At 36.7% G+C, this 18,047-nt stretch overlaps 1 protein-coding gene across 1 annotated transcript in view; it reads left to right on the top strand.

Moving 5' to 3' along the window:
* Positions 1 to 245: 245 nt before the first annotated feature.
* The window catches only part of LOC122802151 (fibroblast growth factor 4A-like), a 182,621-nt gene continuing 164,819 nt past the window's right edge, over positions 246 to 18,047 (top strand). Inside the window, exon 1 of the mRNA XM_044071828.1 lies at positions 246 to 345. Within this exon, the coding sequence (XP_043927763.1) occupies positions 246 to 345 (100 nt within the window). The remainder of the gene's footprint in view (positions 346 to 18,047) is intronic.

Below are 18,047 nucleotides of genomic sequence, written 5' to 3'. Positions count from 1 at the left end.
CATGTTAGTTAGAAGGCAGACTGCACAGAGAAAATGGAGATTTTCTGTTGTACCAGGGAAACTGGAAGGAAAAGACTGTAATAATTTTATGAAAGTAAGTAACTGGACTGGTATTTCAAAGCATGATTTATTAACTGAAGGGTTACATCTTGTGTATGTTCCAAACTTAGCTATGAGAAAGTAGCCAAGCTCTAGATTAGTAAAGATGCACTCCTACCAGCAGAAAGAGTTGCTCCTGAGAAAACATGGGTAGAATGGAAAAGTATTACAAACTGGAGACAAGAGACTATTTGTGGAAAATTATTATTCACTGTACCCCAGGCAGAAGAGAATGTCAAGAAGCAGGTGTGAGATTCAAACTGCTGTACCTAGCTATCTTCAGAATATTTTTCCTGAATGATCAAATACATTTTGGTTGCAGAACAGGCTAAGGAAGAAATAAAAAATATCCAATAAAAAGTGAACCATGAAACAGAAGGGGACTCTGTTTCTCATTCTTCTGACAGAAATGTTCATAGAGAGACATTGCCAGTGAAATATTTTCCAATGTTCTAAAGAAAATTACTTAAGAGGCATACAAAAAGCACAGGAGTTGACCAGGAGACTCATGGTGGACCTGAACAGGAGTCTGGTGTTGGGAGATGGAGATGAACAGGAAGAAAACCAGCAACACCGAAATTAGTAAATAAATGGGAGACTAGTATCAGTCACATTTGTGAAATATGGTTTTACAAGAAAAAGTGGCTAAGAAAGTATAGACTTTTATCAGCTTTGTTAAGCTTGTGGGTGGATTGTAAAGTACACACCTCACTTTATGTCATTAATATTTAGAAGGACACTAAAAGGGGGAAGCAATTGTAAGTAAAACAAATTTTGTTCTTATTAGTAATTGTATAAAACATTTCATGTTATAAACTGCACATTATACACAGTAAAGCAGTTTTGTGTAAATGTGTCGGTGGATTCAGTGACTGTTGTATGTGTTAAAGATATTAAAGTAAACAAGTACTTTTTTAGCTGTAAGAAATGTTGGCTTTACAGTATAATAAGAGAAAAAAGGCTGGACAAAAGTACCTTTAATGTTAATATGCTGTAATCTTGGGCTGCTGAGGTGGGGTGGGGTATAAAAGTGCATTGGTTATATTAAATGTAGAATTAAGATATTTTTTGTTATTTTACAAGGGCAAAATGTCCATGCATGCACTTTAGCATGGGTATCCTTCATTTTCATTTAGGAAATTATTGTAGATCAGCTGTCAATTTGAGGCCATTGTTCCAATCTGCAGGGCAAACTTCATGTAGTTTTGTGTGTTTGTTCTAAGCTAATAGGGGGTGGACAGTGTTCTGAAAATGTATTTAGTTTTTTTCAGGGGGTTCATTAAATCAACCTGGAAACCTGTGATATAAGTAAAAATGGAGATGAGAAGAAACAACTGTATAAAAGATCAGCCTGCCAAACATTATTGTATGCATATAACACAAAAGTTGGAAATGCACATTAAAAAACCTGTCATGTATAATAGGTGGGGACAATAACTTTTTACCATAATATCTTGGAATGTAAATGGCCTTACAAGTATAGCCAAAAAGAAAAGAGTAATGAATTATATTAAGAAATGCAGAGTACAAATAGCAATTCTGCAGGATACACATTTGCAAAGAAATGAGCATGTGAATTTGATAAAGAAAAGATTTCAGGATGGACAAAGGAAAAGGGGAGTAATTATACTAACTCTAATTTCTAAAGGGGTTCTGATAGTGCCAAAAGAGGGGAACAAAGACAATAATGGTAAATTTGTAGTAGTAAGGGGCTACTGGCAAAGGAGGAAGATTATGCTGGCATTTCTTTATATACCGCCAAAAACTTGCTATTATAGATCTTAAGAAATTTTGGGGAAAAATAGCTTTCAGCAAGGAATATTACTTATATATAGGGAATGGAACTTGATTTGCAGCAGTGAGGATGCATCAGGGGTATCTAGAATGGAAATATAATAAAAAGGGTAGATTTCTGAAGACATTTATAAAAATATTTGGTATGGTAAACATAAATTCAGTAGCAGGATCTCTGGCAGAATTTACATATTATTCCCTAAAGTACAGTAATAGAGCTAGACTGGATAGAAATTATATTTCACAGGAACATGTGAATTTAATTGAAAACTTCAACACACATCCAATAACAGTTTCAGATCATGTACCAATAAAAAATATAAATGTGCAGAGTAATGAAGTCAAAGTGAGACAGGGGCGCTTTCCCACTTACCTGTGAAAGAAAGAGGAATTTAATAAATGGGTGGTAGAACTTATTTGAGAGTTATTAGAGAAGATAGAAATCTCTTCAGAAGTTATAGCTTGAGAGTGGGATAAAATGAAAATGGACTTTTAAATTAAGGTAAAAATAAAACAAAGGATAAATGATTAGGAAGTAATAGGAATTATTTACAGGGACTGACAAAGGTTAAAGTACTGTAGAATAAGAAGAATCTCACATAGCATGAAGAGGCACAACTGCAGAGTGCTAAAGAGAAAATAAGGGAGTATTTGGATAATATGCATGAGTTTAGAAAGACTGCTGCTACTCAACTATTTTTTTGATAATTACTCCAGAGCACAAAAACTTTTAGCATAATTCTTAGGCAACAATAAACAAAAAAAGTTGTAATCAATCATCTTAGAGAGCCTATAAGAAGAAAAATGACCAGAGATCCAGTAGACATATTACAGATGTTTTGGAAGTTTTATGAATATTTGTATAAAGCAGAGGAATGTGGAAATCAAAAATGAGCACAAATGTAAATATTTATGGAAAACTTAATGATGTCAACGCTAGAGGTAGATGGGGCTCAACAATTAACAGTTAGGAGGTAATGAGATTAAATGGTGAAGCATAATCAGTCTTCCTGAAGTCTCCAGGAACAGATGGTATTCCTGGGGGAGTTTGGAAGTTAGGAGAGAAGGCAGTGATAAAGATAGAAGCACTAATATCTTAGAAGAAAGCTGTGGTGGCTGTAATACCTAAAAACGATAAAAGACCCACCAGACCCAGGCTTCATTTAGACCTATTTCAATTTAAACCATTATTATAAAGTGTTAATGTTTACACTAGCAAATACAATGGCAAAGGGGTTACCAAAATTGATAGATATCGATCAGTACAGTTTTGTGGAGGGGAGGCAAACATTTGATGACATTAATAGAACAACGATGATCCAGAGGGAAGCATAATGTAAGAAAATACCACTGTTGCTGGTGTGTCTTGATGCAGAGAAAGCATCTGACAGGGTAAGCTGCGATTTTAAGCATAGGGCAATGGAAGCACTTGCATTCCCTGATGTAATAATAATGTTAATTGGGAGGATATATTAGTGGCGGCAAGAATGAAAGTTGGAGGGTTGCTTATGATAAGTTGTATTTGAACAGAGGAACCAGGCAAGGGTGTCCTCTTTTTCCTTTGTTATTTGTTTTATATATATATATATATATATGGCCACTGGCGAAAAAAATAAGGTGCTCGGAAACTGAAGGATATAATTAGTATGGTAATCAAGAAAATTTGGCTTTATTTGCAGATGATATTATTTTGTACCTGATAAGTCCATAAAATGACATCTCAGCATTCTGGAACATTTTGAGGCAGTTTCGTCTTTTTGGGATATAAAAATTAATGAAGATAAAACAAAGGCTATAATTGTAAATTGTGTACCCAGACATGAATTAGTTCAGCAATACCCATATTTATGGACACATGATAAGATGAAGTATTTAGGAGTATGGACTGAAAAGGCTTTTGTTATGGAAGCTGAAGATATGTGGGAAGAGACTAAACAAAAATAATACAAAAACTGAGAAACAGGAAGCTCCTGTTTATTGATACGAATAGTAAGATACAAGCAGTGAAAATGTTTTTAGTCCCTTTAATTTTATTGATGGGTCAGGCATATGTTTATCAACCATAGGAGAAATTGTGGACAAAAATTAATAAAGAACTGAAGGAATGTGTTCAGGTGAGGGAGAGGGCAAGAGTTACGTGGGATAAACTGATCCTTCCAATAGAACAAGGTGGTTTAGGATTACTTGATTTGAAGTGATATTTTAGAGATACACAGTTAAGGCTTATATACATAACTCAAGCAGAAGGTTATAATCCAAAATGGAAAGTGATGATGATGAGGCGGGGGAAGTTCAGGAAATAAAGAGAGAGAGTGGGATTTTGGATGCAGATACTTAAAAAGAATAACAATAACCATACAGAATAGTATATTTATAATCTAGCAGAAACTATTCTAAGAACTAAGCCAACATGAGAATGGAGAAAGGAGATTTTTGCCAGTAAGGATAGCTGCAAGCATGGATGCAGAAAATAGGCAAGGGAAGCTGGAATTTATTGGAGAAAGCTCACAAAGGAACCAAGGGAATTAATATCTAGAGAGGGAAACGTAACAGATTGGGATTAAGCCAAGGAGATGTTTGGACTGCAGACTAGCGGCTGCCTTCATTATCAGATGGTGATGTCAGAGTATAGGAAAAGAGAAAGGAATAAGGGAACCTTATGTGACAGACCTGCTGTGGAGTTTTTTAGTTAAATCTAGAGCAGAAGCTGCTGTTAAAAAATAGATAATTAGTAAAGCATATAAAATATTGCATGATGACTATAAAAATCAATCAGAGGAGGTTAGAAATTATTGGAAAGAGAGACTGGAAAATCAGTTTACAAGAAAACAATGGGAAGACATACGTAGGGTTCCCAAGTATACAAGACAGTCCAGAAGGTTAAGGATCTTTGTTTTTAAATAGTTGCATAGGTATTGTTATACTCTGAGCAGACTTCAAAGAATTTTTCCTCAGGTAGATGGCAAATGTTGGTGGTGTAATGAGGAAGAAAGCGGTAACTGGAAACATATGTTTTGGGAGTGTAATGAGTTGGCAGATTTTAAAAATCCCCTACAGATTACACTGTCAGACATATTGGGTGAGCAAATAGCTTTAACTAAGCAAATGATTCTTTTGAGTCAGTATGCAAGATCTGAATTGTCTAGGCATAGTAAGGCCTTATTAAGTTTAATTCTGTTGGCTTCCAAAATACACGTTACTAGAAGAGGAACTCAAAGTCTAAACTAACTGTATTTTGAAGTACTGGATGTTATAAACTAGACAAAAGGACTGAAAGAGGGATCTTTAGAAAAGGGAAGGAGAAAATGACATAGAAATAAATGGAAATTGTGAGGACAGTACATGCAGAATAATGTTCAGGAGGAGGAGGAATGAGGTTTAAGGAAAGGCAGGAATTCAGCATTTTATGTAATGCTGGACTGATAATGATTACAAAGGAAGAAAAGATATGTGATGTATAATGCATATGGGTTGAGGGTTGGCATAATGGTTAAGGTGCAGGGTTTGATTCTCACCTTTGAGTAAAACTGGCTAGACTTAAATTGACCACAATGACAGCTATCCTAGAACTTACCTATGAACCTATGTAAATGAAAAAATTGTCAATATGGTTTGTTTTCTTTTTTAAACAAAACCAACCTGTTGACCAGAAGAACAGACCAAAATCTGAAACACTCTCATAGTGAAAACCAGCCAAATTAATACTTCAAAGTTTATTGGCTAAGCGCTTTCATTCATTAAGAACTTCTTCAGCTGAAGAAGTTCTTAATGAATGAAAGAGCTTATCCATCAAACTTTGAATTATTAATTTGGCTGGTTTTCAATACAACAGTGTTTCAGTTTTTTTGTTTTTTTTTTCTGTTGATGCATGTTTGCCTATCTCTTAAATGATAATTAAAAAAGGGAAGCCTGAATGAGGAGGTCAAAGCTAAAATTTGAGGGGCTGCAGCCAGCTGGCACAGAATGTCAGGGGTATTGTGTGACAGAAGAAAGACAAAGAAACTGAAAAGTCTTTTGACAGTACTACTGTATGGCAGAGAAACCTGGGCAGGGAAGGCTGAGCAGTTGAGGAAGCAAAAGGTGGTAGAGATGACATGCCTGAAACAGGTGGTAGGATGCATACTGTTGGACAGATGAAGATATGAGGACATCAGAACAGAAGCCCATGTGGCTCAGTTGCAGAGTAGGTAAAAAAGAAATGGTTATTGTGGTTCGAGCACATGTTGGAAAGCAGAAGACAATCTGGTGAAGATGATTTAGAACAGAACAGACAGGAAGAAGGGAAGAGGAAACAAGGGCATCCAGCAAAGTGATGGATGGATTGTGTGAGAGAAGACCTGTAACAGTCAGGCATGAGTGCCAAAGAAGACAGCAGAGTGGCAATGAATCAAGAGAGATGGCAACAGTTAATGGAACACCCCAACCCATGTAGAAACTGAAAAAAGGGAGTTGATGATGATGCTGAAAAGCTCCTTATGCTAACTTTAGAATGAGATAGCAATTTGTAGCAGTAAAGCAATATGCATCATTGTCATTAATGTCAAAAGAAACATGTACAAATTATAAATTATTCATGACCAGCAGACAGTATGAGATGAATGACTGTTTAAAGTATAAAGCTCCCCATATTTCTATATGATAAGCCTTGTGCCCATTTATTTGATATGTGCTGCTCTCATGAAAAAAAAAAAAACAATAAAACAGCATTTTTTGCAAGGGCAGCCCTCTGCACCCTACACCGCTACTATTTATGTACACCAACTCTTGAGAGCATACAACAGTAGAAAAATAAAACTCCCTAATCCCAACTGTCCAACAATCTTGCACAAAAAGCATCATTATGCATTCAACAAAATGTGAACTGATTAAAATATTCATTGATTTCTGCTTGTTAGTCTGAACATTTAGGGGCTGAGGTGCTGGTATCTACAGAAGTTGCCTTTCAGTGGTTTCAATTAATATAGGCTGTATTAACCCTATACACATAAATATAGATATAGATAAATGTATGTATGTGAACATAATTTCTTCAGTGACCCACTAATCATGTGCCTTTTTTACATTACAGCAAGAAATTTGCTAATTGAGCTTATTGAGTGATCAGCAACCTTAGTTCTAGTGTAGTAAGAATGGGAGGAGCTAGAGTGCAGAGGTTTTTTTTTTTTAATTTTGATGTTACTGTAATATCATTTATATACATACCATCATAAACCTATAAACACACACACACACACGCACGCACACGCACATACACACACACACACACACACACACACACACACACACACACACACACACACACACGCGCACACGCACATACACACACACACACACGCACACACACACACGCACACACACACACACACAGTAGACACCCACTTCACATTATCGTACAAGCCCTCATTTGAAATCTCTGCAGTTGCTGGTTGCAAGGATATGAAATGTGTATAACTGCAGAGTTTCAAAGTTTGTGCATCCTACACTGGCACACATTCTGTTAATTAGCCTTACAGGATCTCTGGTGCGCATTAGCCAGTTGCTCTACTGCGTCTTCTGAGTTTCAACTGTGGTCAGAATGACATAATACTTCTCATGTAATGTCACTGTTATCACTTAGTTTAATAAAAAAAAGGTGAAATGCATATTTTTTGCTATTTAATATTACTAAGTTCACTTCTCCATATGTCATTACTAAATAAACCATTTATCAGAGAAATATAGTTGAATTTCAGTTATTTACACACTGTTCTGCAGTGCTTGTGACAAAAAAGCTAAGACCTGTTTCTTCCATTACCTTATAAGAAAGACAGCCCTGCTGTACCAGCTCCATAGGCTGTGGCCACAGATTACTTTGGAGCATTCTCACTGCCCACTCACGCACTGGTTCCCACCTCACTAACAATACCTAGCAGGTATTATAAAGACATTAACAATGAGGAATCACAGAGAATAAAGCTCTTGTCAGTAATGTATGAATCCAGGAACAAATAAAAATGGAGAGGAAGCAAACACAGTCGAAGGCTCCAGATATAAAAATGCATATATTAAAGAACAATGTCTTTACACAAATGCTTCATCAGACTTAAACATCACAAAATTAATCAATTATCATTTAAATACTGACATTTAATTGATATGCTGTTCATTCATAAAATTAAGCTATCCAATCATCTCATGTGAACAGTGAACACACTCGACTATCTACATATAGTTTAGTTTTGTTATATATACATATAGTACATACATTGTTTGATATCTTTTAAAATGTATTATTTTTACAGTGTACCACATTATTTATTTGCATTTTCTATGTATATGGTTGGATAGTTGAATTGTAGTTTGTCAATTTATTGAACACGATTTGAGTTTAATTTAGATTTGAAAATACAGTACTTGTATGTTTTTTAATAATTTACCGATATTTTGATAATGTTCACTATATCTGGAGCCTTCAGCCATGTTTGCTTCCTCTCTGTTTTTATTTGTTCCTGTATTATAAAGACAGCTAAGTCAGACTGCGGCTCAGCCCTGTTGCACCTCCCAGTAACATTATGCTTTTGCATAAAACAGTCTTCCCAAGGCAAGAAGTTTTTAATTTGAGAAAAAGTAACCACAATTCTTGCCACCTCCTCTGAAGAACTTTGCTGTCTGCTATTGCAACAGTGAAACTCTCCTAAAAAAAATTGCAACAGACAAACTCTCCTAAAGAAAGAGTTGACTCAGGCTGCATGGCTTTCAAGGCACAGCCAAGCCATGCAGGCCTTCCGAGCTGTTTGCACAGGAAAAATGGATCATAACTTTTAACTTAAAAATGTAGTCAAAACTCCTGTAAACTGCTTATTACCACCCTTATGGTGAGCTTGTTTTTATTTATTTATTTTTTCGCCATCTTATACAATTTTGAATAAGTTCATGTTTGCAACTTTTCTGTCAACTAATTACCCTACAGTTAAACCAGTTCTGTAACCTTGCTGTTTCACACTGTGGCATTTGTAGTCTGAAATAGTTTCTGAGATTTGTGCTCATTGGAATTTTTACTAGCCCTTAGTTTTATGATAGTTTTTTATCTATGGAAGCTGTGTATGCTACATTTGTGTCTCCCATCCATTATCTGTAAGACAGACTGTGGCTCCTGATTCAACATTTTTAATCTTTTCTTGCAAGGTTGACACCTTAGGCATGGAAACTACTTAAGGAAGAGTTTTTGGGTTTTCTCTGTCATTTTAAACAATTATTCTATATGGATTCCAAACAAAGCATGCATATTTGAGTACACCACATACTGCAGAAATAAAGACATATTATGAACTTTAGTTACACTCTTACATTCTTGCATATAAGACCTTTGTGCAGTTTGAAAGTTAATGTCTTATCCACTATTGCACCTTTTCTTTGTACTGATATGTTTTAACTGTTTATTTCCTAGATGGTAGTTTTCTTGAGATGATATTTTGCTGAATAATATGGAATATGTTTTAATACCATATCTGACTACCACTAAGTCAGAGATCTTCACATCTAGTTGGAAAATCAAGCCCAGAGTATGTCCAAATTTGTGTGTAGAAGTGGTAATAACCCAAACAAATGCAAAGTTCTTCCCGGCATAGTAAACAATAGTAATAATAAGATACCATTAGGAGTTCATGCCATGGGGACATTGGCAGTGTCCTTAGGGTCATGCAAAACATCTGGGTAGCTATGTCCTTCTTATTGTTGGATGCTGTTGTACTGGGGGCAGTCATACATTTGCTGAAAGACCTCTAATGCTGACACGCCAGGAAGGGTGAGTTTGGAAGAACCTTGTACATTGACTTGTCACAGTATTTATCAGAGGGGCACGCTGCAGTGCCTAGGTTTGGTGCTGTGGTATAAAATAGGGTTTGTATACCCCTGGAGCATTAGGGTCTATCTGACATGAATGTTGCTCTTCCGTTTATGTCTCCTGTGCTTTTGTCTCTACAGATATCCAGGATGTGATAGAAGCTGCTGCATGGCCTCAACTTTCTGATGCTCCAGTGGTGATCCTGCCTTGATCAGTGGTTACAGACCAGCAGTTGAAGTTGTGCTGCCCCTTCCAATTGCTGCAGTACTGCCCCTCAATATGTGGAGTTGCCCCTATTCACACATGAATGAGTCTGTGACTCAAGTGTTGAATTCATATTGGAGACTTCATAAAATGTAGTTGCGTACTGGAATAAACAGTACAGTTGTGTTTTAGGAATTTGAATTTCATGATGAAAATGGTTACAAAATCATCCATTTTCAATTTCTTTTAAATTTTATAATGAAAAACAATGATTTTATTAGGTCTTACCTTAGCTAGCTTCTGAGTTGCAGTATTGATATGTCTACTACCTTCTACTACTATGTTTTCATAAACACAGAGCAACTTTGTTGACAAATCCTCCCTTTATGTCTAAGGTCAGGTCAGACATTACACTGAATCAAGATATTCAACTTCCCTTCTGCTTTAACCCCCAGAATGTGCTTCAGTGGTTGTTGCACTTTATAGTTATTTAGATTTTCCTTATATTACCAGGACCAAGTAATTAAGAAAGTCTTATCTTTCACTCCTAACAGATTTGCAGCTTCTGTGCATACATAAATAGACTGTTTCTAAGTGTACTGCAAATTGCAGTTAATTTTGCTATGATTCTGCAGGCAAACTCTTTGCATGATGGGAAGAGCATAATCTATTAGGAGAACTGCAAGCTACAACTACGTGGCACGGACTTCTGATAACCAGACAGCAAACTGGATGAGCCAAACTTGTCGAAAAGCACATGTGTTGAAACTGCGTGTGACATCAAAACATAAAATTAAGCATTTTTTTTTTTGTGGGGGGGGCAATCCCTTCTATACCTCCATGTAGGAGGCTTCAAACCTGCTTCCTCCACTTATGTATATTAACTCCATCATTGCACTACCATGAGGAAAAGAGAAAAATTCTGAAGTAAGTAAAAGAAAAGCTTGTACAACTAGTCCTGCATTTCACTAATACAATGCAAAGTAGTTCTGAAAAATACTTATTAGAAGAGTTGGGATCAGAGAAATAACATTCCACATGTTACACTTTATCAAAAGGTAGAATTCCCAACTGCTGCCGCTATGAAGTTATCAGAATATTTTAAAGTGGGAGGTATATGCAAAGTTGTTACTTCACTTTATAAAAACCTATTCTATGTGTTGCAAGCTGAATTATTTTTTAAGGCAAGTGGAGGTTTTGCTACATCAGTCTTCCAACGTAGGCTGGAAGGTGCCTGTGACCAGTGTTTGGATGCATAGCTTGCTATTTTACCCAGAATACAAATAACTGAGGAGACATAAATAAAGGACACATCATAGTACAGTTGAGTGAGGTATTCACCATAACAGTAGTTATCATCATATATGTCTACACAGTTTATGCTCTCTCACTCTGCCTCCCTTGCTTATTATACATTTGTAAGAGTGTGGAGACTCTGTTTCTTACCTTCTTCAAGGTTTCTCAGTTTGTTGGCTGTTATTGTATAACTTTTGTAAGAGTGCTTAATATTTTCATATATCTGTGCACTGTTGTAGTTGAATGCATGATTTTGCTTGCAATGTGAGTAATAATGTGATTCTAGTGAATAGTAAGCCTATTACATTAGTCAAAGACTAAAAATGGAGGTGGTTCTGTAAGTTGCCGTCTAGCTTCTGCCTGAATCTACATGAGCTGAGGCATACTGAGTAATGTTCTGATGGTCTCATCAGTTGATAGGGCTTACAGGTTGCTAAATCTCAGCAGGCCATGTCCAGTTGCAGATATGGCACAGGCTGATCTAACTCGCATGATGTTACTGCAACTCAGAAAGGGGAAAAAGTTGCATGACTACAGGTTTAACTATTTTAATCTGGAACATAAATGGCTTAATTGACCTTGCAAAAGAACAAGAATATTGGCGTATGTTAAGGCTGAGGCCCATGTAGTCATGCTTCAAAAATATATTTAAAACTGGTTAAACAAGAGTTTATTGAGACTCACTGTGTCATTTACAGAACAGCAGAAATTAGCAGGACAACAAATTTGATATTGAAGAGTACATTGCTTACTACTAATGATGAGAAGATGGGCAGAGAAGCTAGTTATGCTATCTTGAGATGGTATTGGCAGGCCAGGTAGGATACATTGGTTAATGTGTATTGTGACTGACTCTCTACCATGGGCCAATAATCAAGGAGCCTCAATCGTTATCACTGACACTGGTGAGAGATGATCACTAAAAAGCAGGAATGGATTTACAGAGTATTTTCAAATGCAGCTCTTTGCATCTAGCACAGCTTTCCCTAAGAGCACACAGGGAACATATTGCAGACCTGGGACTGGACTCTTTGTCTCTCCCGATCCCAAACAAGACTCACTTTGGAGCACTGTGTCCCAGTTCCAAGAAGTTCACACACACACACACACACACACACACACACACACACACACACACACACACACACACACACACACTCCTAGTAAAGGCTGGTATAGATTTACTAGCTGTAATCCTTCTGCCCAGACTATAAGGCAACCAAACTGCCACCAGTCAACCACTCTCAGGTTGTTACAAGGATATCCAATTATACTGAGTAAAATCAATACTAATATAAATCATAAAGTGTAACCAAAGTAGCAAGGCTTTTCCAAGTGGCCACAGCATTATTAAAATTCTCGGGGTGCAAGGTATAAAAATATTTAATAACAAATAATAAAATAGAAAACATGAGAATACTAAATATCTAAGTACAATAAACACCAGAGTGTCAATCACATGAGAAATAAAAATAACACAGCTGGATAGATTCAAACAGACACAGAAAAACAATACTTAACTAATCTCACTGTATTTCCTGACTGTCTAAAGAATAACTGTTCCCTAGCTAAATAATTAATACAGCAACCTGACACCCACTCACCCACCTATGAAAAGTAATGTTTACCTCAGCAGTATAATCACATACACTTTCATCTGCCTTGCATCTATACTCACATTTTTTTTTCTGTAAGCTTAAGGTGTTAACTTATAACAGATCAACAAACACTGTTTTACTGTATCATAGTTTAAATAATCAATGTCAGACAATTTAGAAACAGTAGTTACAGATTTACCATGGAGTAAGGGGGTCAGGAACAGTACCCAGAGCTCTTGGTCAACAATGCATTGTTTACATATTCTCTCAAATATATGAATAAAATTATCAAAGTATCCCCCTCTGCAAATTGTGGAAAAATATAATGACCTTTATTGCTTCTGGGGTCCAAGTATTCCCTTCCCCATTACCTCCATGACATTGACAAAGGGTCAGCATTTCTCTCATGCTAACACTGCTTCTCTTTTTCTTCAGCCTCCAGTCAGCTCAGTCTCTCATTTTCTTCAATCTCCAAATCCTGCAGTCTCTCTTTGGTCTCCAAACATTAGGCCTAAAGTTCATGCTGATGCTGTTTCTCCTTTTCTTCAGCCTCCAAACATTGCAAGTCTCTCTTCAGTCCCCAGTTCAAGTCTGTTTAGCTCCAAACAGATTTTTAAGTCCTCCAAGGAAAAGGTGATCTGTCCTGTTTCTGAAAACTGCATTATCCCAACACTAGACTGATTGTCTTCCTGATCACTGGTCCATGCTGCAGCTGCGATTAAGACTGAAATAATTTCCTCTTTAGTCCAGTTAGCATGCACCAGTTATTTGGCTTCACACACCTTGGCCAACTGGTTCTTTGCCAGCTTACCATAATCCTCTGCTGACTTCTTTGACTGTTTTCTCTGACTAAATTAAACTAACAAAAATAAATAATACTGTTGTGAAAATGAAATTCTATGGCTGTTGAGAGTACACACACCTTCAGTGACAACTGCCCACAGGCTACTGAAGTTCAATTAATATCCCACTGCTCTGCCACCAATAAGTGACAGATTCTTTACCCCTGGCCAGTAATCAAAAAGCCTCAATCCTCACCACTGACACTGGTGAGAAATGGTGACTAGAAATAGGAATGGATTTACATCAAGCACAATTTCCCCCAAGAGCAGACAGGGAATATGTTCCAGACCTGGGACTGGACTCTCTGTCTCTCCAGATCCCAAACAAGACTCACTGTGGAGCACTGTGTCCCAGTTCCAAGTAGCTGCTACACCCACATCTGGGTATTTGATTTTTCACACACACACACACACACACACACACACACACACACACACACACGCGCGCGCGCGCACACACACACACACACACACACACACACACACACACACACACACACACACACACACACACACACACACACACACACACACACACACACACACACACACACACAATCCTGGGAAAGGCTGATACATATTTACTAGCTGTACCCCTTCTGCCAAGACTATAAGGTAGCCAAGATGCCACCAGTCAACCAGTCTCAGGCTTTTACAATGGTATCCGATTATACTAAGTAAAATCAATACTAATATAAATGGTAGACTGTAACCAAAGCAGCAAGACTTTTCGGTGTGGCCACAGTATCATTAAAAGAAGCACAAGTACTTTCAAGATGTTAAAAGTATTCTATAAAAGACCAGCCACAATGAAAGGTATAAAAATATTTAATAATAAATAACAAAATAGAAAATATGAGAATATTACATATCTAAGTACTATAAATACCAGCGTTTCAATCACAGGAGAAATAAAAATAACACAGTTGGACACATTCAAACAGATACAGGAAAAACAATAATTAACTAATATCACCGTATTTCTTGACTGTCTAAATAATAACTGTTTCCTAGCTAACAATTAATACAGCAATGCAAGACTAGATGCTGAGATGCTTACTTCCACAAGGCAAGGTGATGAGCTTCTAACTAAAACTGAACTGAACTAACTCACTCAACTAGCTGTGATAACTGTCATAGATCTTTATAACAGGTTCCAAATAAAATAAAACAAGAAACGCTGCTATGTGAGTTCCATCCTCTCAGTGCTGGTTATAGAATAACATCACATTTGATCACCTGACTCTGGTACAGTACACACTCAGAGCTTTGCTAATTGCAGTATCTGAAAGCTATAGAACAATTTCATAAACTTCTACTCTTCCCTTCCAGAATTCTTTGTTTAAACATAAACATTTAATCAGTTATAATAACACTGCTTATACATTTTTAACACAGGCTTCTGTGCAAATCAGTATGATACTCAAATGACACAAAATTATTTACAAACTCCATCTAACTATACTGGCATATGTTACACATGCACTGCCCTAGTCTCCCTGGCACAGAAGACAATACCTCACATTGTCACATCTATGTCTTCAAGGATAGGTAGAAATGAGCGCAAAACGCTAATAAACAACTAATAGACTTGTTTTTGTAGGTCTGAGACAGCTATGGTTAACAGAAGAAAGAAATAAAGATGTTTAGATTAGGGGATGTGGCAAAGATAAAAAAAACAGGAATTTACATTTTATGCCTACAGGATAAGAGCTGGTCTAGAGCACATACAGTATATGCAAAACATGAACATGTTCCAGTTATTAACATTTTTGAAATTTTAGAGATAGAATTATCAGATCATGCATCTAGTCTAACTCAGGAAGTATATACGGCAAAGCACTTGAGATTTCCAACATACTATTTAACAAAAACACTTTTAACATATGACATAAAGGGTAGATACAAGCTTTAGTATACAAGCTTGCCACAACAGTTGTGGACCAGAAAAACACTTTGGACTTCTGAGAGGAAGATTTTAGAGAAGAATAAGTAGAATGAAAGTGATGTGGGAAGACTGTAATAAATAGAATAGAAATTTGTGAAAATAATAAAACATTACAAAGGAGGTGGAGGAAGAATTATCACAAGAAGAGCAGGGTTCATTGGAAGCAACTACAAGATGGTAAATGACTGGGATGATCAAATTACAAAAGGTAGTGTGATAAAGATGTCCTGCTTTAAAAATACAGTTCAACACCCCCCCCCCCAAAAAAAAATGGCCCAAAGATTAAGGAGGCAGAAAGTCAAAAGCAAAATATTTAAAGTTAGACATTTAATGATGGGAAGGTTTACTAGAAGCTCTGATGAAATACTAAAGATGTTAAGGAGTAATGTAAGAGTCTGTATTGGTGAGAAAAAGAGGGGAACTATGACTTAGATCAGTTATTAGATTTCTTAAGTGGTATCCCATTGATTTCATTGGCCCAGTTACAAATAGGACAATTGTGTCCTATAACATCTGTTGTGTCCTTCGGCTTTTCCCGGTTAGGGGTCGCCACAGCAGAACTTCGGTCCGCTAATGATTGGTAGCTGATTTTTACATGCCGAGTTACCAGCCCTGACGCACAACCTTCAACGAAGGTACGCCCATTCACGCATGTCTCCATGCAGAAGACGCTCTATCTGAGAATCGAACCGGACAGCGTCTTACTAATAGATAAACCTCAGGGAAGTGCCAAGGAGAAGATGGGATACTGACTAAAGAATGGAAAATAGAGGGATAAAAGTCAGTAGATGTTTGGATGAAACTACTCAATAAAGTGCTGTGAGATATGGGTGCCTCATGATCACATAGCCATGGAAGAGTTTTGGTCATACCCAAAGAGTGCCAAGATCCCTTGAGCTTGACATTATATAGACCTTTCTCTGTGATAAATCATGCTTATAAGGTCTTTATGAGGATACTGCCAAAGAAAATGTCAAACCTATTGTTATAATTGACAGCTTGACCAACATGAGTTCATTGAGGGGAGACAGACTGACAAACATTCAACAATATAATCAAAACCATAGTTCTAATAGATGATATAAATAAAACAAAAAATGATTTAGGGATAGGGTTTGGATGTGTAAATGGCATTTGATAGACTTAGCTGAAATTTTCTAAGAATGGTATTTAGAAAAGTGTTGGTTTTCACATAATTTGGTCAGGTCTACATATAAAGGCTCCTTAGCGAGGATAAAAATTATAAGAAGCTTGTCTGAAAACATTAAGTTCTGTAAAGGCAGACACCAGAGACTGTCCTTGAAACCTTTATCTTCACTCATGAGATTAGTTCAAATATGGGGTTGTACTTGGGGAAGTTCACAAATTACATTAGTGCTGTTTTCTGATAACATTACAATATTCCTGGTGAATCTGGAAAGAGAGAGAGATGTATCAAAACTAATGTTAAGGGTTCATAAACTCCCCAGAGGACACCAAGATCCTCCAAGAAGACCTGCCCACACAAATAGCTGGTGTTAAAACCATGGACCAAAACTAAATGCCAAAAAATATATAATTGTATCCTTCGGCAAGTATGACTTCCCTTGAAATTATCACATTGAAAACATGCTTGTGAAAATTGATTAGCTAGGGATCTGGGAACCTATATTGATGAACTGTCCTTTAATCACCACATATCCATTCTTGTAAGGAGGTCATTTTTTTCATTGCACAGATTATATCTAAAATATTACATCTAGATCCAGGGATATAGTCATACTGCTGTACTTGGCATTAATTAGGCCAATCACTGAGTATAATGTCCCTTTTGGGATGTACATGGCAAAATACTTGTCACAGCTGAAATGACCACATTGCTTTGCCACTAAAAAAAAAAAATCAAGGGCCTAAATTGTAAAAACTATGCAGACTGTCTCAAAGCCTTGTCCCTATTCTCATTATCATACAGGCTACTGAGTGGTCACCTCTGCCTCTCATAAAAAGCTTTATCATACCATTTACTTTCAGACCTATTACACATTTGCAAGTCCAATGGTATCATAAACACATGCTCAGGGGATCTCAATCTCTTTTGCAAAATAAATAGAACATGTTGGTGGGATTGTTATATATCACAGAGAACCATCTTCCTCTCCACATATAGCAAAGTACTTCTCTTACTCTATTGAAACGTAATTTGACAAATGACTGAGCAACTGCAAATTCACCTTAGTTTAGAATCCCTGTCCCTTATGGATAGGGGAATCATGTAACTGTCTCAACATATCCTTGTTCAGCCTACCACTGGGTTATTTGTATGCAAACCAGAAGGAATGAACACTACCATGGAAATGTAAGGCTTAGCTTCTTAAGATCCTCACAAATCACTAGCCTAGTAAGTAATTATGAACCTGTGAAAACTGTTTCTGGATCAGAAGTATTTCTGACTTTACTGGGAAACT

The sequence above is a fragment of the Protopterus annectens genome, chromosome 5.part0 (genome assembly GCF_019279795.1).
Source record: "Protopterus annectens isolate FY-2018-M chromosome 5.part0, PAN1.0, whole genome shotgun sequence".
In the NCBI taxonomy this organism is placed as follows: Eukaryota; Metazoa; Chordata; order Ceratodontiformes; family Protopteridae; genus Protopterus; species Protopterus annectens.
Note: the sequence above shows the minus strand (reverse complement) of the source record. Positions and strands in the feature narration are given on the sequence as shown.